The sequence below is a fragment of the Choloepus didactylus genome, chromosome X (assembly GCF_015220235.1).
Source record: "Choloepus didactylus isolate mChoDid1 chromosome X, mChoDid1.pri, whole genome shotgun sequence".
Lineage (NCBI taxonomy): Eukaryota > Metazoa > Chordata > Mammalia > Pilosa > Megalonychidae > Choloepus > Choloepus didactylus.
Window position 1 is genome coordinate 126,958,419 of NC_051334.1, and position 24,365 is coordinate 126,982,783.

A 24,365-nucleotide genomic window follows, 5' to 3' on the forward strand; every position below is an offset into this window, starting at 1 on the left:
ACGATGGAATACTACGCGGCAGTAAGAAGGAACGATCTCGTGAAACATATGACAACATGGATGAACCTTGAAGACATAATGCTGAGCGAAATAAGCCAGGCACAAAAAGAGAAATATTATATGCTACCACTAATGTGAACTTTGAAAAATGTAAAACAAATGGTTTATAATGTAGAATGTAGGGGAACTAGCAGTAGAGAGCAATTAAGGAAGGGGGAACAATAATCCAAGGAGAACAGATAAGCTATTTAATGTTCTGGGGATGCCCAGGAATGACTATGGTCTGTTAATTTCTGATGAATATAGTAGGAACAAGTTCACAGAAATGTTGCTATATTATGTAACTTTCTTGGGGTAAAGTAGGAACAGGTTGGAAGTAAAGCAGTTATCTTAGGTTGGTTGTCTTTTCCTTACTCCCTTGTTATGGTCTCTTTGAAATGTTCTTTTATTGTATTTTTTTTCTTTCATACAGTTGATTTAAAAAAGAAAAAAAGTTAAAAAAAAAAAAAAGAGAAGGAGAAAAATATGTAGTGCCCCCTTGAGGAGCCTGTGGAGAATGCAGGGGTATTGGCCTACCCCACCTCGATGGTTGCTAACATGATCACCGACATAGAGTACTGGTGGTTTGATGGGTTGAGCCCTCTACCATAGGTTTTACCCTTGGGCAGACGGTTGCTGTAAAGGAGAGGCTAGGCCTCCCTATAATTGTGCCTAAGAGCCTCCTCCTGAATGCCTCTTTGTTGCTCACATGTGGCCCTCTCTCTCTAGCTAAGCCAACTTGGCAGGTGAAATCACTGCCCTCCCCACTATGTGGGATCAGACACCCAGGGGAGTGAATCTCCCTGGCAACGTGGAATATGACTCCCGGGGAAGAATGTAGACCTGGCATCGTGGGACGGAGAACATCTTCTTGACCAAAAGGGGGATGTGAAAGGAAATGAAATAAGCTTCAGTGGCAGAGAGATTCCAAAAGGAGCCGAGAGGTCACTCTGGTGGGCACTCTTATGCACACTTTAGACAACCCTTTTTAGGTTCTAAAGAATTGGGGTAGTTGGTGGTGGATACCTGAAACTATCAAACTACAACCCAGAACCCATGAATCTCGAAGACAATTGTATAAAAATGTAGCTTATGTGGGGTGACAATATGATTGGGAAAGCCATAAGGACCACACTCCACTTTGTCTAGTTTATGGATGGATGAGTAGAAAAATATGGGAAGGAAACAAACAAAGAAATAGACAAAGGTACCCAGTGTTCTTTTTTACTTCAATTGCTCTTTTTCACTTTAATTATTATTCTTGTTATTTTTGTGTGTGTGCTAAGGAAGGTGTCGGGGATTGATTTAGGTGATGAATGTACAACTATGTAATGGTACTGTGAACAATCGAATGTACGATTGGTTTTGTATGACTGCGTGGTATGTGAATATATCTCAATAAAATGAAGATTAAAAAAATAAGAAATAAAAAAAGAAAAAAAAAGAAAAAAAAGAAAAAAAAAAGAAAAATGAAAGTAAAAAAGAACATCCAAATCATCCCCCCCGTGCCGGTTTGAATGTATTATGTTGTCCCGGCCCGCGGGACGTTCAACGGAGACTCCGAATCCTGTGAGGGAGGAATGGTATGGGACAAGAGACGCGAGGAACGACAGCAAGACAGGTTTCTGATCAAGCTGCAAAATTTTATTGAAGAGGCAGAGCATATATACTCTAGGAGAAGGGGAAGTGGCTAGTAAGGGCTCGTGGCGGTCTAGGATTGGTGGCTGCTGTTGCTAGGGTAGATGGCAGATGTAAGGTTAGCACTTTTGGCGCGAACTAGCACTTTTGGCGCGAACTACTTCCGTAAAGAAGGCTGAGGGTAACTTAAGCTGTTGTTGCATCAGCCCTGGCGGCCATGTTGCATATTTCCGGCATTGCTGAGGGTGGATTTTATACATGCTACCTTAATCGCCCTCTACATCTCCTCCCTTTGTTTTTCAAAAGGATGGAGGAAGAATGCTGATCGAGCATTCTTTTGGCATTAACCTGCTGGGGGAAGTAGAGGCCTCATTCCCCAAGTTGTTTGTGGCTCTGTTTTTGTGGGGAGGGGAATTTGTGTAGAGCGAACCCCTATGCTAATGAGGCATACTTCTCAAGGAGCTCGAAAATGGCCTTTAATTGTTTTGGCCCTCCTTTGCAGTGCTTTGCCTCGCACCCAGCGGTACCAATCATAGCATAAGCTAGAAGCATATTTTCGAGTTATATGCTGCTCCCGTAGGAGGGGGCTTTCTTACCCGAAGGGGTGGGTAGCAGGCAGATTTTCTGGATCCACACCTTGGTCAGCGAGGTGAAGCCGGTGATAATGCACTTGAATAGGCTTGCCTAGGGCAGAATCAACTTGGTCCTTAACTAGCTGTATTATTCTTTTTATGGTCCAAGGTGCAAAAGATATTATAAGGAGTATGGTTATAAAGGGGCCTAATATAGGGAGGAGGTAAGGGAGAATTCCGTTAAGCCCCCAGGAGGTACCTCCTTGGGTTTCTCGCTCACGTTTGCGGTTTTCAATTCCTTCCCTAAGTTTGGTCATGGAATCCTTAACTATGCCAGAATGGTCAGCGTAAAAGCAACATTCTTCGCCTAGTGCAGCACAAAGCCCTCCCTGCTTAAGGAAAAGCAGATCCAAACCTCTCCTGTTTTGGAGAACAACCTCCGATAGGGACGTAAGGGATTTTTTAAGATGGGTGATGGAGGTTTCAATGCAGGCTAAATCTTCGTCTATAGCAGCTCCTAGGTGGGAGAAGCCTTGGCGTTGGAGGATGATAGAGGTGGTTCCGGTGCCTAGGCCAGCAACACCTGTAAGTTGGGCCTTTTTTGGTTGCCAGCTGCACGTAGGTTGGGTGTGTTCTGGGCAGGCTACAGCAAAGTTGGCGACGTGCTGGAAGAGAAAAAAGGAGAGAAATTTTTTCTCAGGGAGGGGTTTGTTCCCTGGAAAGGTTATTGTTAAAGGGAAGGGGGGATTTTGGGGCTTGTTTTGACAGTGGAGGATTAATATGTCTAATTAGTCTTTCTGGAAGCCAGCGAGGACCCTCTTTTTCTTGGTCATATATGCAAGCAGAACCTCGTCCCCAGATGATAACGGGGTCAGGTCCATTCCATTTTGATGTTGAGGGGTCACGCCACATAACAGTGGCTTGTTGCATCTGTGTTTTGGGATGCCAATGTCTGTCGGCTGCAGATTGTCCTTCATCGTCCAGAGTTAGGAAGTTAAGAACAAAAAGAGCATGATGTAAAAGGTCTCGGGGACGTTGTTTCGTGAGATTGAGAGTGCTTTCGGCTAAGCGGCACAGAGCATTTTTTAGGGTGCGATGTGCTCGTTCTACTATGCCTTGCCCCTGGGGGTTATACGGTATTCCTGTAGTATGCTTGATTTGTAATTGTTGACAGAAGGTTTGAAAATTTTTGCCAGTATACCCAGGTCCATTATCTGTTTTAATGGTTTTAGGCTGGCCTAAAACGGTGAAACAATGCAGTAAATGAGAGATAACATGTTTTGAAGCTTCTCCTGTTTGCAAACTAGCTTGAATAAATCCACTATATGTGTCAACGCAAACATGAATATATTTGAGTCGCCCAAAGCTGGCAAAGTGGGTGACATCCATTTGCCAGATTTCATTTGGGATAAGCCCTTTTGGGTTAACTCCCAAATGAGGGACTGGCAGTTGGGTTACACAGTTTTTGCAGGCTTTAACAATTTCCCTTGCTTGTTCCCTTGTAACATTAAATTTTAGGCGGAGGGTGTTTGCATTTAGGTGGTGTTGGGCATGGGCTTGGGAAGCTAAGGTTAGAGAATCGCAGAGATTGGGGCATATTAACTGAGTGGCAGCATCTGCTAGCGCATTGCCTTTTGCAAGAGGACCTGGTAGATTTTGATGGGCACGGAGGTGTCCCACAAAAAAGGGGTGCTGCCGTTTGAGAATTAATTTTTGTAACTTTGAAAATAAGGGGACTGCATTGGTGGATGGTTTGATAAATGGAGTTGTTTCTAATAGTGGTACAGACTGAGCTATGTACGCGCTATCAGTGTATAAATTAAAAGGTTGGTTTTGAAGGTGGGAAAAAACCTGCAGGACTGCATAGAGCTCGACAAGTTGAGCTGAGGTATAGGGAGAGCGCACGGAAAATGCTTGACCCTGGATGACATATGCTGCGGTCCCATTTGCTGAACCATCAGTAAAGACTAAGGTAGCAGAGTCTATGGGTTTTGCTTTAGTGACCTTTGGGAAAGTGAATTGATGGATTTTAGCGAACTGGATTAATGGGTCGTTTGGGTAATGATTATCAATATCGCCTAGGAATGAAGAGCATGCGATAGCCCATTCATCGCTGGTTTGGAAAAGCCAATGGATTTGATCTTGGGTGTATGGGACAATAAGGGAATCGGGATCTTTTCCAAACAGTTGGCGGCTAGTTTGCCGGCCTTTAATTATGAGGGCAGCTATAAGAGCAACGTATGGCGAGAGCACTTTTGTTGGAGTAGCTGGGAGGTGAACCCAGAGTAGTGGGTGGCCTCGCCCGTTTGGTTGTTTTAAATTGGATTGCCAGAATACGCCTGTAGGCGTGTGAATTGTATTAAGAATTATAAAAATTAAAGGCTGGTGGTAGTTTATTTGAAAGCAAGTTTGATTTTGGATAGCTTGATTTATGATGGTAAGCGCTTGCATTGCCTCTGGAGTTATGCTTCGGGGAGAGGAGGGACTTGCGTCTCCTTTCAAAATATTAAAGAGTGGTAGGAGAGTTTCAGTGGGTAGTTTTAGGTAGGGGCGAAGCCATTGAATGTCTCCCAAGAGTTTTTGGAAGTCATTCAACGTTAGCAAATGGGAGGTTCGCAATTGAATGCGGGGTGTTAAAACTTGTTGGTGCCAAAGTTCGAACCCTAGATAAGAAAAAGGGTCTGAGGTTTGTACCTTGTCGGGGGCTATTTGAAGACCTTTTGCTGTTAAATTTTTAAGAAGGTCTTGAAAGCAAAAATGTAATTTATCTACGTCCTCACCTGCTAATAGGACATCATCCATGTAATGAAGAATGTAGATTTGTGGCCATAGCTGTCTGATAGGGTTAATGGCCTCAGCGACAAATTTTTGGCACAAGGTTGGACTATTGGCCATGCCCTGTGGTAAGACTTTCCATTGAAACCGGGGCATAGGGCCTTGAAAATTGATTTGAGGGACGCTAAAGGCGAAATATTGCCTGTCTTCTGGGTGAAGAGGTATGGAGAAAAAACAATCCTTTAAATCTATAACTATTTTGTAAAAGTTGATAGGGATAGCAACTGGTGAAGGGAGACCGGGTTGCAGCGCCCCCATGGGTACCATGGCTTTGTTTACGGCGCGCAAGTCTTGTAGCAGTCTCCATTTACCTGATTTTTTTCTTATAACAAAAATAGGAGTGTTCCAAGGGGACTGAGTAGGTTCAATATGTCCGGCATTAAGCTGTTCCTGTACTAACTTTATAGCCGCTAGGGTCTTTTCCTGAGTTAGGGGCCATTGATCAACCCATACTGGTTCTATGGATTTCCACGAAATTTTTTCAGCATGGGGTACAGGGATGTCAATGGCCATCAGGCTAAATTTTGGGGGAGCCCAAGTCCTGTTTTACCTGTATTAGGTGTTATAGAGATGGGCAGTTTTATTCCTTGATTAGCTTTGCCTAGGCCTTTGCCAGGGAGAAAATTCATTTTGAGCATTTGAGCAGTAACTGTATCACTAGGGCTGCACATAAAAACTTTCATTTGAGTTAAGATATCTCTGCCCCATAGATTAGCGGGGAGATGGGGGATAACATATGGTATAACTGTACCAGCGTTCCCTTCCTCATCCTCCCATTTTAGGGCTTGTGAACTTTGTAGAGGATTTGTGGCTTCTATTCCCTGTAGGTGGGTGGCAGCGGCCGTGAGAGGCCAGGATTTAGGCCAGTGATTTGAGGATATAATTGTGGCGTCAGCCCCTGTGTCTAAAATACCTTCAAATGATTTACCATTTAATTTTAATCGTAAGATGGGTCGATTATGGGATATTGGCTGTGCCCAAAAAATATCGGAAGATCCAGGGCCCTCTGTGGGACGCTGGGTTTTTTTGAAGTTTGAGTTAATGCATTGAAGGGGGAGGATTACAAGCTGTGCTATTCGGGTGCCGGGAGGAATAGAGACAATGTTGCTTGAGGTGGCTGCGATTATTTTTATTTCACCCTTAAAATCATTATCCAGCACACCTGGGGTGATTTGAATCCTGTGAAGGGCGGTACTGGCTCTTCCTAAGATGAGGCCAAAGGTATTTGGGGGCAGTGGTCCATAAACTCCCGTTGGTATGAGGAGAGGACTGTTTTCTGGGGTTAATATTGATTTGGAGGTGGTACAGAGGTCCATCCCTGCGCTTCCTGCTGTTGCTCTCCATAAGTCTGCGATATAGCAGCGTGGTTTATAGTTGGGAGCGCAGGTACTGCGACTGGGGATGGCTGAACAAACCGTATTGCCCCTGGGTTTGTTCTGGTTGGGGCCTGGGGCCGGCCCCATTGGAAGTTTCCCTGGAGCTTAGGCTTAAGGGGTTGGCCATTAATGTCTGCGTTAGAGTGGCATTCAGATGCCCAATGGAACCCCTTTTTACAGCGGGGACAAATAGAGGGCGGCAATGGGGGTTTATTAGTAATGGGTAAGGAGGAACTGGTTTGTGGCACGGGGCAATTTTTTGAAAAATGGCCAGGTTGCTTACAGTTATAGCATGTTGGAGGCTTTGCTTGTGCCGTAAAATTTTTATGCTGCGCTGCAAAATTTTGAAGGGCGGCACCAATGGCTATTCCAAGAGTTTGAGTGGGCCCAATGCCAGAACAGAGCTTTATGTAATTATTAAGGTTGGTATTACGAAAGGGGCGGATTGCTGCTTGGCAGGCAGCGTTAGCATTTTCATAGGCCAGGTGTTTAATAAAATCACTTTCGTTTTCACTGGCCCCAAATAAGCGCTCAGCCACGTTTTGCAGGCGGCTAAGGAATTCGCTATACGGTTCATCAGGTCCCTGTCTTAATTTAGCAAGAGAGGCAGTGGCGGCACCCTTTTGCGGAAGTTTTTTCCATGCTCTAAGCGCGGCCGTTTGTATTTGCACTAAGAGACCTGGGGGGAATTGAGCCTGTTTATTATTCTGATGGTAGGGGCTTTGACCTAAAAATTTGTTTAATGTCCAGGTTTTAGAGGTGGCTTTACGGGCATTACGGGTGGCATACTTTTTACAATGCTCTTCATAATCGGATTTCCACAACAGGAAATCGCCGCCGGACAGGGCAGCTCTGGCTAATTGGGACCAATCGTTAGGAGTGAGTTCTTTTTCACTGAGACTCTCTAATAGGGTGAGCGTGAAGGGGGCGGTAGCGCCATAATCACTCACTGCCTTTTTAAATTTTTCTAAATATTTTAAACTGAGTTTTTTATATTTAACTGTTGAAGCAGTACTAGCTTCTTCCTGTTCTTCTTCGTTAGAACTAGGGGGATTTGATTGTTCCTCTTCCTCGCTTTCGCTACTAGAATCGCCATTTTGGGAGCTGGCAGCGCCATTTGGGTTTGACTACGTGTAACTGGAAAGGCGTAGGTGTGGTGAGCGCAATGGGGACGTGATGACTGGGCGCTTTCTGGAAGCACAAGGGCTGCAACGCTCTGAGTTGCCGACCGGAGGTCGGCGAGCAAATTGGCGGCTCGCAGCCGCTCTTGATTAAAAGTTTCTCTAAAGTTATCGGCGTGTAGCCGGAGGTTTTCTGTGGCCTCTTCCAAAGCGCGGAACTGAGGTAAGGACGTGACTGAATAAAAATGAGAATATGGTTTTGGAAAATCGGGTGCGTAAGGGGGTGGCCGAAACGGAGGAAGGGAGTTGATCTCCAAAGAGGGAGAGATTTTAGCCTCTGGTTCCTCCAAAAAGGGAGAAATTTTAACCTCTGGTTCGATATTGTGCTGATCGGGCGATAGACTAGCTTGACTGGTTGGGGTATTTGGCCTATCCCTGTTGGGGTTTTTGTTTAGGGGATCCTCAGGTATGTTAATAATTACTGAGCTGCATGCTGAAGCGGGACGAGAGTGCTCTCTTAAAGCTTCCTCTCCTTTTTTGCAGAGGTTTTGAATGTCTGGAGCTAAAGAATGGACTCTTAAGATTTCATTAATTAGATTCCAATAAGAAAAGGCAGTAACCGGGACCTTTTCAGGACCAAAGGTCCGGGAATAATCTTTTAAACAGTCGCCGACTCTTAGCCAGCATTGGTGGTCTATAGTACCTTCTTGAGGGAACCAAGGGCAGGTTTTTAACAAAAAATCAAAAAAGCGCGTGAGATCTTTTTTCTTAACTCTAGTTCCTCGTGCCTTGAGCGATTGTTTGACCTGACTAATATATAATTCATGTTGGGAGATTGCTTGTCCCATGTTGGGGGTGGGGGCTTACCTTTTGTTGCTTTCTTTTCTTCTTTCCGTTTCTTCCTTTCGCCGGCACTGATCGACTGCTGAACGGATCTGTCTCGCGAGCGCGCTTCCCCGCGGCGATCCCGGGTGCGGTGAGTGTGAGAGGCCTCTCTCCTTGAGTGCGGCGTTCCGTCTCTCACAGAACTCCGAGCCCCACGTTGGGCGCCAGTTTGTCCCAGCCCGCGGGACGTTCAATGGAGACTCCGAATCCTGTGAGGGAGGAATGGTATGGGACAAGAGACGCGAGGAACGACAGCAAGACAGGTTTCTGATCAAGCTGCAAAATTTTATTGAAGAGGCAGAGCATATATACTCTAGGAGAAGGGGAAGTGGCTAGTAAGGGCTCGTGGCGGTCTAGGATTGGTGGCTGCTGTTGCTAGGGTAGATGGCAGATGTAAGGTTAGCACTTTTGGCGCGAACTAGCACTTTTGGCGTGAACTACTTCCGTAAAGAAGGCTGAGGGTAACTTAAGCTGTTGTTGCATCAGCCCTGGCGGCCATGTTGCATATTTCCGGCATTGCTGAGGGTGGATTTTATACATGCTACCTTAATCGCCCTCTACATTATGTCCCCCAAACGCCATTATCTTTGATGTAATCTTGTGTGGGCGGACCTATTGGTGTTGATTAGATTGTAATTCTTTGAGTGTTTCCATGGAATGTGCCCCACCCAACTGTGGGTGATAACTCTGATGAGATATTTCCATGGAGGCATGGCCCCACCCATTCAGGGTGGGCCTTGATCAGTGGAGCTATATAAATGAGCTGACAGCCAGAGGGAACTCAGTGCAGCTGAGAGTGACATTTTGAAGAGGAGCTACAACCAAGAGGGACACTTTGAAGAATGCACAGAAGCTGATAGAGTAGCTGTAGATGAGACACAGTTTGAAGACGGTTGTTGAAATCAGACTCTTGCTCCGGAGAAGCCAAGAGAGGACAAACACTCCAAGAGCAACTGAGAGTGACATTTTTGAGGAACTGAGGCCAAGAGAGGACAAACACCCCAAGAGCAACTGAGAGTGACATTTTTGAGGAACTGCAGCCTAGAGAGGAACATCCTGGGAGAAAGTCATTTTGAAACCAGAACTTTGGAGCAGACGCCGACCACATGACTTCCCAGCTAACAGAGGTTTTCCGGATACCATTGGCCATCCTCAAGTGAAGATACCCTGTTGTTGATGACTTACCTTGGACACTTTATGGCCTTAAGACTGTAACTGTGTAACCAAATAAGCCCCTTTTATAAAAGCCAATCCATGTCTGGTGTTTTGCATTCCGACAGCATTAGCAAACTAGGACACCCCCCCATCCCACCCTATTTTTCATTTAGTTTTTGTCCCCATTTTTCTACTCATCCATCCATACACTGGATAAAGGGAGTGCGATCCACAAGGTTTTCACAATGACACTGTCACCCCTTGTAGCCTACATTGCTATACAATCATCTTCAAGAGTCAAGGCTACTGGGTTGGAGTTTGATAGTTTCAGGTATTTGCTTCTATTTATTCCAATACATTAAATCCTAAAAGGGGTTATCTATATAGTGCATAAGAATGTTCACGAGAGTGACCTCTCGACTCCATTTGAAATCTCTTGCCACTGAAACTTTATTTTTTATTTTGCATCCCCCTTTTGGTGAAGAAGGTGTTCTCAATCCCATGATGCCGGGTCCAGATTCATCTCCGGGAGTCATGTCCCATGTTGCCAGGGAGATTTACACCACTTGGAGTCAGGTCCCACATAGGGTGGAGGGCAGTGAGTTCACCTGATGAGTTGGTTTAGCTAGAGAGAGAGGTGGTCCAGTTTATTTTTTTTAAAGAACTAGACTGGAACCTCCTTAAAAGCAGCACCCATGTCTAACACATTTTTTTGTAAAACTCATATACCTAGTAATGTGCTTTGTATTTATTAGGCACCTAATCAATATTAATAGATGTTGGTTAAAAAAAATTGTTACATTAGCCAGATGTCAAATTGGGGCTATTTTTGTAGACTCCACAATTATAACTGTATAGAAAGTGGCATCTAGTGGATCTTGTGTGTATTACAGTTGCCTAGTTTGTTTACCCATGAGTACCAGTCTTTGTCATAAAATAGGTTGAATAAATAGAATATAAATTAAATTTTATAATTGAATTCAAATTTATCTGTTATTCCCAAATGTTTTAAGTACTGATATCTCTAAAATATTACTACTTGTTAATTTATAAAGAAGTGCATAAAGATGAATTTACTAATTTTTAAGATAAATATTGTGTAAATTTACCTTAAAATGAAGTGCAAGAGGATTTAAGGCCTTGTTCATTTAAAATTACATTATGAGTAGAATAAAGAATATAATTTTATAAAACTCAAACAAGTTATTGTCATGGAGATATTTCTGGGTAGTAAGTAGTCAAAATATATACTGTAGTTATTAATTAAATCCACAGAGTAAATCATCCATATTAGTGAAATCCTATTAGGCTGTTGATTTGCATTATTCCCAGGAGCTTAATTTGTATATAAAACTGGAGGATATCTCTGTAAAGACTGATCATGGAAAATTATACTATCTTTTACATATACAACCAAAAGCCCATTCACATATATTTGCATATAAAGTGCAGGCATACATTCCAAAGTTAAATGTTAATTTTTCTTAGATTAAGAGCTATTTTGGATTATCAGCATCCCTTTTCCCCTCCGTTAATGTATGTAATTGAATGTTGCTGATATCACAATCTAATTCAGTGAATATGACCATTGACAGTTATTATCTTGTGAATCACTATCTTCTAAAATTTGTAAGTTTGTAGTTCGGAATGTAGAATTTATGTTTGCACAAAACAATAGTATATATTTTAAATTAACCTGTGTTCTTGTCTCATTGTCAAGTAATTATTTGTGTATTGGTTTATTCTTCTCATCAGAGAGCAAGATTTACAATATTCTTTGTATCTCTATCTGTACCTAACTTAGTGGCTGCACATAATAAGTGATCAATAAATATTTGTTGGATTATTGATGTGTGTTAGAGGTGACTCTGTCTTATTCATCCTTATATTCCTAGTGCCTAACAAGTTTTCTGGCCTCTAATAGTACTCAGTTCATGTTTGATGAATAAGTCTGAATAAGCCTACTTGACATATAATACTGAATCAGTATATAATCTAATCACCTGTGTATAATAAATAATGGTTGCATAACAAACTTTAAATTTGCAATATCAGGAACTCATCTTTCACTCTTGCAAGTGTGATTGCGAGAGTCTCTCAAAACAAAGCCATTGTTATTTGCTCTTACATTAAGCAAAAGGGGACTGAGATTGGGGAAAGTACTCTAGAAGTGACTAAAGAAAAGCATAGAATGTTGGGCAAGAGGCTAAGATCTTTTTAAGCCGTAGGCTTTCCTGTCTGGTTATTGATGAATGGTGTTTGGTATTTACATCACATAAAGGTTTCAGTAAATCAGTCCAATATCTATTTGATGACAGCCATACCATTTTATTGTACAAAAATTATGATCTATCTACATAAGTTAAAATAATTATTACAGTTTTTGGTTTTTTAAGAAGTTCCGCTGTACACGAGTCAAGGATAGTTTTGGGTGGCAGAAATCATCTACTGTCTCCTTGTCCTCCATAAGTTCTTATCTTAGAGGAGGATCTTTCACTGGCTTCAGGGCCTAAGTTCCTGATATGAGCGAATGAACTTGTTAGTAGCAGTAGTTATTTAGAACATCTAGGCTGTGCAAACAGCACTTGTAGTAAAGCTTTGGGCTGTTAGAGACTGCGCTATTAGTGATGAGGGAGTTGGTTGAAGAAAAAAACATGATTAAATGTAGTCATATATTTTATGCTCCATGGTTTCTCATGATTGAAGATAAGCAAGCACTTCAATTGGCAGGCATCCCTGACAGCACCTAGTTTCCAAGGTCATTGTTGAAGTAGATTTCGAGGTAATTTCTTACAAGTGATGTTAGGAGAAAAAAGGGAGTTTCTAAGAGCTTGGATAAGTGACTAATCACATTACATGGAGGTTGTATGAATATATTTTTCATTTTTACCATCTTTTAAAAATATATATTGCTTATTTAGAATTATAAAATTTCCATTTGCTCATTGTGAAAAGTTCAAGCAGAAGCATATACAATAAAAGGTGTATACTTCCCCAGAGGTAGCCATTGTTTGTGATTTAGTATATCTCCTTTCAGATATTTTTCTGGTATTTTTTACAATGTTAGATTGTTTAATTCAGTTGACCTGTAAGTCAGAATCTGTTTTCAGGTTCACATTTAATGATTTCTTCCCCTCTTTCTCTTCCTTACATAGGCTTGCTATGGGTGTCTTCCTGGATCAAAGTGTGACTGTAGCGGTATAAAAGGAGAAAAGGTAAGACCTGAGATGGGCTTTAGTGAACTTAGTAAAATCAGTAAAATAGTGGTTTCATTAAATTTTTAAAAGAGGGCTTCAGTCTCAGTACCTAAATAAACAAAATGAATTCTTCTATACTGCTTACTTTAGACAGCTATAAGGATTAGACCGTATGTCAAGGATCATCAAACATTTTGTGTAAAAGGTCATATAGTAGAACCTAAGATGGCGGCTAGGAGAGACAGGGCAAAAAACACCTCCGTGAAAAATACTAGATAAAACCCAGAAAGTGACCCAGAATGCCAGTTCCAGTGATGCACCAGCTGGACAAGGTCTGCTAAATCCACAGGGACCGTGCACTTGGTGAAACCGGGAGTCTGCGATCTGAAACGAGTGAATAAGCTTGCTGAATATCCAGTGGACTAGTTCTTTTTTAAAAAACCCAAAAGCGGCTACAGATATGGCAGCAAGAACTGCACAGTGAAGAGCGGCAGGAACGGGCTGTGCGAGCGCCTCAATATCTGGCATGGAAGACAGCCTTTCACACACCTGCTGCTAATTGTATCGGATCGAGGAAGGCAGAGGTTAGCCAAAAGGGGAAAAAAAACCACGCCCATTGCAGTCATCTTTCCAGCAGGCTGGGAACGTTCCTGCCCGGCGCAGACACCACAGCCCAGAGCCACACCAAAAAACCCAGTGTGACAGGAAGTGTTTCCAGCAACACATGCACATGCCACAATATCGGGCATGGGCAATAGCCTTTCGTGCACCCACAGCTAATTGTCCCGGAGCTGGGAAGGCGGAGCTGTGTGAAATGGGGGAAATTAACACGCCCCATTCAGCCATCCTCACAGCAGGCTGGGAACATACCTACACTGCCTGGCAGCCCAGAACTTCCCTTGAGGGATAGCAAACACTTGTGATGTAGCACAACCTTCCCTCAGCAGAGGCCCTAGAAGGGCACAGCTTGGAAGAGGAACCCACCCGGAAATCCCAGGGACCATATGCCAATACCAAGGACTTGTGGGTCAGCACCAGAGATAATCTGTGCCAAACTGAACTGAAAGTTTGCATTCTTGCAACAGCCTTAAATCTCCAGGAACACCTGGGAGGTTTGATTATTAAAGCCGCCCTCCCTCCCTAACCGCGCAGACACACGCCCCACATTCAGGATGGAAGCACCAATTACACATGCAAACTTGGTGCACCAGTTTGACCCCACAAAAATCAGACCCCCACTCACCACAAAGACAAAGTTGGGGAAAACTGGCTTGAGGGGAATAGGTGACTCGTGGATGCCATCTGCTGGTTAGTTAGAGAAAGTATACACCACCAAGCTGTAGATCTGACACATTAGAGATTAGTCTTTGAATAATTCTACATATCCTAAAAGAACTCTATCAAGTAAAGCAAATGCCAAAAACAACAGAAAATTTTAACGCATATGAAAAAACCAGACAATATGGATAACCCAAACCCAAACACCCAAATCACAAGATCAGAGGAGACACAGTACTTGGAGCAATTATTCAAAGAACTAAAGACAAACAATGAGAGCAGGGCACAAGATATAAAGCACATGAAGAAGAGCATGACACAGGATATAAAGGACATGAAGAAAACCCTAGAAGAGCATAAAGAAGAAATTGCAAAAGTAAATAAAAAAATGGATGATCTTATGGAAATAAAAGAAACTGTTGACCAAATTAAAAAGATTCTGGATACTCATAGTACAAGACTAGAGGAAGCTAAACAACGAATCAGTGACCTCAAGAACCAGAGAACAGAAAATGAAAGAAAAAAAGAAAGAATGGGGAAAAATATCGAAAAAATCAAAATGGACCTCAGGGATATGATAGATATATCTATCCAAATATAAAATAAAACATCCAAACTTAAGACTCATTGATGTCCCAGATGGGGAATAGAAAGGTAAAGGTCCAGAAAGAGTATTCAAAGAAATTGTTGTGGAAAACTTCCCAAACCTTCTACACAATATAAATACACAAAGCATAAATGCCCAGCGAACTCCAAATAGAATAAATCCAAATAAACCCACTCCAAGATATTTTCTGATCAGACTGTCAAATACTGAGGAGAAAGAGCAAGTTCTGAAAGCAGCAAGAGAAAAGCAACTCACCACATACATAGGAAACAGCATAAGACTAAGTAGTGACTACTCAGCGGCTACCATGGAGGTGAGAAGGCAGTGGCATGACATATTTAAAATTCTGAGAGAGAAAAATTTCCAACCAAGAATTCTTTATCCAGCAAAGCTCTCCTTCAAATTTGAGGGAGAGCTTAAATTTTTCACAGACAAACAAATGCTGAGAGATTTTGCTAATAAAAGTCTTGCCTTAATTCAGATACTAAAGGTAGCCCTACTGACAGAGAAACAAAGAAAGGAGAGAGAGATATAGAGAAAGGTTCAGTACTAAAGAGATTCAATACTGGTTCATTAAAGGAGAATAAGAGAGAGAGGGAAAAATTGTATCTGACAAACAGAAACCAAAGGATAGGATGGCTGATTCAAGAAATGCCTTCACAGTAATAATGTTGAATGTAAATGAATTAAACTCCCCAATTAAAAGATATAGATTGGCAGAATGGATCAAAATATATGAACCGTCAATATGTTGCATGCAAGGGACTCCTCGTAGACACAGGGACACAAATTGAAAGTGAAAGGATGGAAAAAATATTTCATGCAAGCTATAGCCAAAAGAAAGCAGGGGTAGCAGTATTAATCTCAGATAAAATAGACTTTAAATGCAAGGATGTTATGAGAGTCAAAGAAGGCCATTACATACTAATAAAAGGGGCAATTCAACAAGAAGAAATAACAATCATAAATGTTTATGCACCCAATCATGGTGCCACAAAATACATGAGACGAATACTGGCAAAACTAAAGGAAGCAATGGATGGTTCCACAATAATTGTGGGAGACTTCAACACATCACTCTCTCCTATAGAGAGATCAACCACACAGAAGACCAATAAGGAAATTGATAACCTAAAGAATCTGATAAATGAATTGGATTTAACAGACATTTATAGAACATTACATCCCAAATCACCAGGATACACATTCTTCTCTAGTGATCATGGAATGTTCTCCAGAATAGCTCATATGCTGGGACGTAAAACGAGCCTCAATAAATTTTACAAAAATTGAAGTTATTCAAAGCACATTCTCTGACCACAATGGAATACAATTAGAAGTCAATAACCATCAGAAAGTTAGAAAATTCACAAACACCTGGAGGTTAAAAATGAGGGGGAGATGAAAACATTTCCAAATAATCGAAAGCTGAGGGACTTCATCACCAGTAGATCAGTCCTATAAGAAATGCTAAAGGGAACTGTGCATGCTGAAAGGAAGGGACACTAAACAATTGACTGAAACCTCATGAAGAAATAAAGATTTCCAGTAAAGATCACATGGTAAATATAAATACCAAAACTACTGTATTTTTGATTTGTAACTCCACTATTTACTTCCTGTAGGATCTAAAATACATAAAGTATAATGATAAATCAGTGGTTTTGGACTCAATGTAAAATAAGTAATTTTTGACAAGAACTACAGAAAGGTGGAGGAATGGAGTAATATAGGAACACAGTTTATGTGTCCTATTGAAGTTAAGTTGGTATCAAAGAAAAGATTGTTATAGATTTAGGATTTTAAATTTAAGCCCCATGGTAAATACAAAGAAAGTATCAGAGAATATGATCATAGAGATGAAAAGTAGAGTATGGGTTACGAGAAGTGGGGGAAGGGGCAATGGGAAGTTAATAAGAAATGAGTGTGGGGTTTCTGTTTGGGGTTAAGGGAAATTTCTAGTAATGGATGGTGGGAAGGTGATGGCATTGCAGCATCGTGAATGTGATTAATCCCACTAAATGGAATGCTTGGGAGGGGTTGGAATGGGAAGATTTATGCTGTGAATGTTTCCACTATTGAAAAAAAGACAGTCTAAATAGATAATGACAATTAAATGCCATAGATCATCATGGATGAGATCTAAGAATAGAGGAGATAAGGCTCAAAAGGACACAATTGGGACATAAGAAAAAATGAAATATAGAATGTAAGCTTTATATCAATGTTAAATTTCTTGAATTTCTTAACTACACTTGATGTGATTACATAAATGAATATTCTTGTTCATAGGAAATATATATGTGAATTATTTTTCAAGGATGTGTGCAACTTGCTCTTATATGTTCAGAAGACAGAGCAATAGATCATGGATGATAGATAGGGAGGGAGGGAGGGAGGGAAAGGAAGAAATGGTAAAGTGACAAAATATTAAAGTTGGTAGATCGGGGTATCAGTGGAGGGGTGTTGGGGTAGGCTGGAGTTCTGTGTATGGGGTTTGTATTATTTTTGCAACTGTCCTGTAAGTTTGTATTTATTTCAAAATAAAAAGTAAAAAAAAAATCATATAGTAAAAATTTTGGGCTTTATGGGTCTCATGATGTCTCTGTCTCATATTCTCTGTTTTTAAACAGCATTTTTAAAATGTAAAAAAATCATTCTTAGCTCTTAGGCCATACAAAAATAGGCCTTGACCACATTTGGCCTGATAGGTATAGTTTCCCAACCCCTTATCAATCTTGTTGAAGTCACTGACTTAATAGGCAAAAACAGCGGAGGACCCTTATGAAGGAAACTAAACATTTATCAAGCTACTGATATGTGCTGGATACCATGTTAAGTACTTTCATATAGTTGATCTAGTCCATACAGATTAACCACTGGTGAATCTCTATTTTTTTCTCATGTCTCCTACAACAGCACTTCCTATTACATAGATATGATGATTACAAAGTAGGCTTAATTAGTGTCAACTTACCCTTTATGGGTTAGTAATTGATATATTGAAATTAGAAAATTTAAAAGGAATAGTCAACTCTTCCCTTAAAGAGAATTGTATTAGGAGACAGGGAATCATACCCTAGTTTCTACCCTTTGGGGCTCAATAAATATTTTTTAGTGAATCAATGAATGTTACTAATTATACATGAAAAAGTTTGAGATAATATCTCTAGGACATATTCTGCTTAGAGATATAAAAGATGACATGTCATTAAAGATGGTAAAAATCCTGGAATAAAGAAACCTGTTTGCTTGTTTTGTGATGCTATATTTCCAAGCCCCATTTGACCATGTAACTCAGTTTCCCCCAACAGAACATCTATTAGTACTAATAGAATAGTGTTCTCTAGGACACCTATATGAGTAATGTTAGTTTAAGGGGGATAGTTTTGCAGTAAGGTTGCTTTCTGTACTGCTAAAATACCAAGAGGGATTCATTTCTGATAATGATAGAGTGACTTTTTTCAGATTAACTCATATTGAGATAATAATTAAATGATTAAGGCAAAATGTAACAGCTATTTGAAAAGAATGGGAAAATGATGAAAGAAAGACCAAAAGTGGACAGGATTCTTCCCTTGAAAGTAAGGAACTACTGTGGATGAATTTGCATTCATATGACTTTTATTTTGAGTACACCTTCAGTCTGCATGGCAAATAATGGTTGGAATCCAGACAAAGAGCCACAGTCTTACTGCCTTGAGGAGTCACAGAACAGAGTTGAGAATGCCATATGGCTGGAAAGTGAAGGAAAAAATACTGGAATGTGGGGAGCCACAGTATATAATTTATAATATACATTATGAATGTTTGCTCATAAACCATACCAAAATTCTTGGTTGAATCCTGAATTTCATGTAATTAGAGAAGGATCCACTCAGCCCAGCAAAAAGGAACAGCTGGAAGAGTCAGGTAACAGCATAGATTTAACAGCTTTCTATTGAAGGCAAGACAGAGTTTTTAATTTGATTACAACTGAGTTAACTATTTGCTAAAAGAAAAGATCAAAGCCCTTTAGAGGAAGATAGCAGAATCCAGAATATCTAGTATTACCTACAATGTCCAGTATACAATCTTAACTTACTACATATGTGAAGTAGTAGGCAAAGTGACCCATAGTCAAGAAAAAGACCAATCTGAGAGAACACAGATGTTGGAATTTGCAGACAAAGATTTAAACAGGTATTTTAAATATATTTGATGATTTAAAAGAAAATCTCCTCAGAATTCATGAACAGATAGAGAATCACTACAGACTAACGGAGACTAAAAAATGGAATTTTTAGATTAAAAAAGCAAAATATCACAAGTGAGCAGTTCACTAGATGGGCTTAATGGCAGAATGGAGCTAACAGAAGAAAAGGCTAGTAAACTTAAAGGTAGTTCGAAAGAAATTTTCCAATCTGAAGAACCCAGAGAAATAAAATGAATAAGACCTCAGTGACCTCTAGGACGATATGAAGTGATTGAATTCAAATGTAAATGGAGTTCCAGAAGGACAAGAGAGAGATAACAGGGCAATGAAAAATAATAATTAATGGAGTAATAATAATGGCTAAGGATTTCACATTTGTTGAGAAATATAAATTTATAGATGTATGAGATACAGGAAACCCCAAGAATAATAAAACCAAAGAAAACTACACTAGGCATATCATAATGAAACTACAGGAAAAAAAACAGTTGAGAAGAAAATCCTGAAAGAACTAGAGAAAAAAATACACAGTATATACAGGAGAACAGTGATTCAAATGATGACTGACTTCTCATTAGAAAGAATGGATACTGTAAGACAATGTAAAAACATCATTAGAGAGTTGGAAAAAAACTTGTAAACACAATTACTATGTATAACAAAAATATAGTTAAAAGTAAAGGCAAAATCAAAACATTTTCAGATTAAAAAATCAGAGAATTCTTTTCAGTAAATGGTACTGGAAGAATTTGGTATGCATATGCACAAAAAGGAACTTTGAACCACACCTTGCACCGTATACAAAAATTAACTCAAAATGGATCATAGACCTAAATATGATGCCTAAGAATGTAAAACTTTTAGAAGAAAAGCACAGGAGAAATTCCTTGTGACCTTTAGTTGGACAGTTGTTTTTAGATACAACACCAAAGCATGATCCATAAAAGAAAATACTGATATGTTTTATCAAAATTAAGAACTTATGTTCTTCTAGAGACATTGTTAAGAAAATGAAAAGACAAACCACAGACCATGAGAATATAGTTGCAAGTAATTTATCTGATAAGACTTGTATCTAGAATATATAAAGAACTCGCAAATTCAATTGATAAAACAAACACAATATAAAATTAAATTAGACACAAATTGGCAAAAAAAATTAAGACACTTCACATTAGAAGATATTCAGATGGCAAATAAACACATGAAAGATGCTCAACATTATTAATTAAGGAAATGGAAATGAAAATCAACAGGATGCCATTATAAATCTAAATGTCTAAGTATTAAAAGATTTATCTTACTAAGTATTTCAGAGGATGTGGAGCAACTGGAACTATCATAGACTGCTGGAGTAAAATGGTGCAAGCACTTTGGAAAACAGTTTGGTAGTTTTCTAAAAAATTAAACATTCACCCACTATATGATCTCCTCCTTTCCTAGGCATTTACTTATGAGAAATGAAAGTGTATGTCTATACAAAGATTTGTACATGAATGTTTATAGTATCTTTATTTTAAATAGTCAGAAAGTGGAAACAACCCAACTGCCCATGAACAGATGAATGAATAAAAAATTGTGCTATATCTGTAAATAGAATACTGCTCAGCAATAAAAATGAATGAACTGTTGATATATGCCACAATATGTTTGAATCTCAAAATAATTATGCTAAATGAAAAGTTAGGTTAAGAGATTACATTCTTCATGATTTTATTTATATAAAATCTAGAAAATGCAACTTAAGCTATAAAGACATAGTATATCAGTTATTAACTGAGCCAGGGTAGTGTCATGAAGGAGATAGTATAAAGGGGGACAAGGAAACTTTTCTGAGTGATGGTTATGTTCGTTATTTTGATTGTGGTGATGGTTTCATTGATGTATATATGTGTCAAAACTTTTCAAATTATATGATTTAAATCTGTGCAAATTATTTAATGTCAATTTTATTTCAATTAAGCTGTTCTTAAAAGTGAATTTAACACAGAAACAATATAGCATTTAGATTCCTTGAGGGAATGTGTCCAAATGCACAGGGCTAAAAAAAAACAAAACTTGCCATACTCCTGTTGAGAACAAGAAGTTAACCAGTAGACAAACTGAAAGTCATGTCTCAGTCAAATGTTACCCAAACAAAGCGTGTCCCACTACCAGTGGCATCAGCATCTACTGGGAATTTAGTAGAAATGTAGATTCTCAAGCAGACCTACTCAATCAGACACTGTCTGGACACACGTAATCTATATTTCAGCAAACTCTTCAGGTGATTCTAATGCAAACTAAAGTTTAAGAACTTCTGACCTAGTGTACTTTCATTTTGACAATTGCCAAAGACCCATCTTCTTGTTCTTCTAATTATATTTCATCAAATATTTCTTTGTTCTATGTAATTACAAAAACGAAGTAGAAATTATGCAAAAAGAAAACAAAATTGCCTGTAATTGCATTACCTAATTAAGTCATTGTTTTCATTTGTCCATTAAGCATCTTGCCTTGCTCATGTCTATATATTTTAGATATTTCTACAACATTATTATACCAAATAATTTTAATCTCAATTGTCATTATAGAAGTTTGTGTAAATTTTATTTCCAAGTCTCAGAAATCCAACGTTTTTCCTTTTAATTTTGTATCTTCTTTGAAAAACAATTCTTAAAATACTTTTTCATTCCCCTGATTATGTAACTTTCTTATTGTGACGATAATGTGCCCTTCCTGTAAAATAGCAAAATTTCTAGAGTGCTTTTGATTTACAAACTAGGCCCTACTTCTAAGCAAATCAGTCAGCCTTCTTCGTAATACTAGCTTTTGATATATAAACAAGCTTTATTGCAAAAAACATCCTTTTGTGATTGCTCCTAACTGTACATTTTTTTCTCAATTTAGGACAAAAGCATGTGCCATGAATTATTTTATGTAATCCATCAAGTGTGTTCATTCATTGAATTAATATTTACTGAGTACTTGTTTTGTTGGGCACTATGAATACAAAGGTGAAAAAGAAATCATTGATTAGATGCAGGGAGAATGGAAAAGGTGGAGCCAAGATTATTACACATTTCTGGCTGGGATAGCTGGGTTCTGCTATTTAATAGAATAGGAAAGATAATGACTTAAGTGTTGGTTATATTGAGTTTGCCTGGTTCTTTATCTGTAAAGTGGAAATAATAATACTATCTATCTCATATTGCTGTTGGGAGGATTAAAAAGAGAAAACATGGAAGGGGTTTAGAATAATTTCTGGCACATAGGAAACACTCAATACTTGTTAACTATTTTTGTTGTTGAGTTTTAGGTGACTGTATGATATTCAGGTGGAGATGTTTAGCAAATAGGCTATGTGAGCCCAGCTTTTAGGAAAAAAGAGTCGATAATTGAGATTTGCCCTGGGTCAAAAAGGAATCCAGAAGAATACCAAAATTTAAGTGATAGACAGAAGGAGGGGAAGATTATTCCACAAAGGAAAATAAGAATGATTTTTTTTCCTAACATGGTCAAACTGCTTAACCAGTTTTTTTTTTTTTTTTAAAGTTTTGCTTTTTGAAACAGACACATTACACCATTGTGTTTGTGAACATTAGTGAGTTACAGTACAATCTAGGGTAGTTGAAAGTATTAAATGAGTTCCTGACAGTGTAGCAAAGAGTAGTCACACAACAAATGTCAATATTCTGTAACATGTTTATTAGTAATCAGGTATAAGATCTCTACCCCCCCCACCCCCCCCCCCCCCCCCACACACAAGGCTTCTATATCTTCTATTTCAGGTAACTTTCTGCCTTACAAAGGCTCACGGTTGCCCTTGCAACTCTTTTTTAACTACTGTCCAGTAACTGCCCTTCTGTCTTCCTTAGTGTAATATCACTCAGTCAGCTAGATAGATCACAAATAACTTGTCTATAGTCTGAAGAGGTTTCAGGATATATGATTTATAGGTATATATTCAGTTTTATTAATGCAACTACAATTAAGCTTTCTTAGCACCCTTCACTTCCAATTTCTAGTTTATTCCCAGGTAGCAGTTTTGCTTCTAAAAAAACATAGTTTTCTTCAAGTGTTAACCTTAAGTTTTGGCAGAGTTATACTCTAAAAGCTGAGATCCCAAAATACAGCTCTTTTCTACTTATGGAAATCTACATGAACTAGATGTTTTTCCTTCTTGCTTTCTTTCTGACTGGCACTTGAGATCAGTTTTCTACTACCTGCTCTGCCAGTAATGAGCTATGTAATGATTTGAGGCAGATCGGCTCTAAAAATTTTGAGTCTTTTATTTCACCTCTCTTGACCTATTTCCTTCAAAATAGTTTGGTCAGGGTTGATGAATAATAATTCTATGACCAATCTAAGCAACAATGATATGTATTTGTGGAAAATAGAAAGAAATGTACTAATATCTATCAAGAATAATTTTAATAATAATTTGTTAAAGCTACATTTGGCAAACACTTGCTTCATTGGCTTTGAAGAAATAAGTGGAAACTGACCAAAAGTAATCTTTTCAAATTACTTATATTTATTACAGGATGATTCAAAATGACAAAGAATTACTCAGTACAAAATTATCTAAGCTATCAAGACTAAACATACTACCCTAAAACACACACACATTCACACACACATATACTTCTTTGGGGGTAGGGGTAAAAGTCTACTGAGTTTTAACTTCTAGGGTTATGTGCCTTCAATGGCCCATTATTCAGTTGCCTTGTAGCTTTCTTGTTCTTGGGTGCTGCCTAAGCTGTCACCGTGGGTGGGATCTGGTAAGAGGCTTCTCAGAATGAAGTCTAGAGTCTCTGGCTAGAAAGTCAGCATTCAGGCCTTTGGAGAGTAGAAAAACTGTTGCAGCCCTGCAGTTGTAAACAAGTGCTATGGAGCTATGAATTATCAGGGTCCTTAAACTTCATAGTGGTGAATTATCTTTTTGTAATTGGATCCTTTAGGGGTATGCTAGTTCACACCCTTACCATGACTAGCTGTTGCAAGTTGGCTAACCCTAATGTGTGGATCTAAAGATGATTAGCATACATGGTGGCTCTGTTACACCCACCTGTCTGGGTGCCCATCAGGCAACTTCACTGTATAGATGCTGATAAACTATGGTGGCCACTCACTAGTAGACAGGCAGACTTCCTGACCTGGTGTTGATATATGCTGTGGTTACAACTGGGACTTGAGTCACAATTCAAATAGTTATTCTGAGCAGAGAATTAATGGTGGCTTTTTCCTTTATATATATATACACATATTTTTTTAATTAAATTCAGTTTTATTGAAATATATTCACATACCATACAATCATCCATGGTGTACAATCAACTGTTCACAGTACCATCATATAGTCATGCATTCATCCCCCTAATCTATTTATTTTCCTTACATCAGAAAGAATCAGAATAAGAATAAAAAATAAAAGTAAAAAAGAACACCTAAATCATCCACCCCATCCCACCCTATTTTTCATTTG

General features: G+C 39.2%; 1 protein-coding gene across 6 annotated transcripts in view; it reads left to right on the top strand.

Annotated features, from left to right (window-relative positions):
• Positions 1-24,365, top strand: part of COL4A5 (collagen type IV alpha 5 chain) — a 414,777-nt gene that overhangs the window by 92,653 nt on the left and 297,759 nt on the right. For all 6 annotated transcript variants that reach the window (XM_037821236.1, XM_037821237.1, XM_037821239.1 and 3 more), the window contains exon 2: positions 12,777-12,836. In XM_037821236.1, the coding sequence (XP_037677164.1) occupies positions 12,777-12,836 (60 nt within the window). The remainder of the gene's footprint in view (positions 1-12,776; positions 12,837-24,365) is intronic.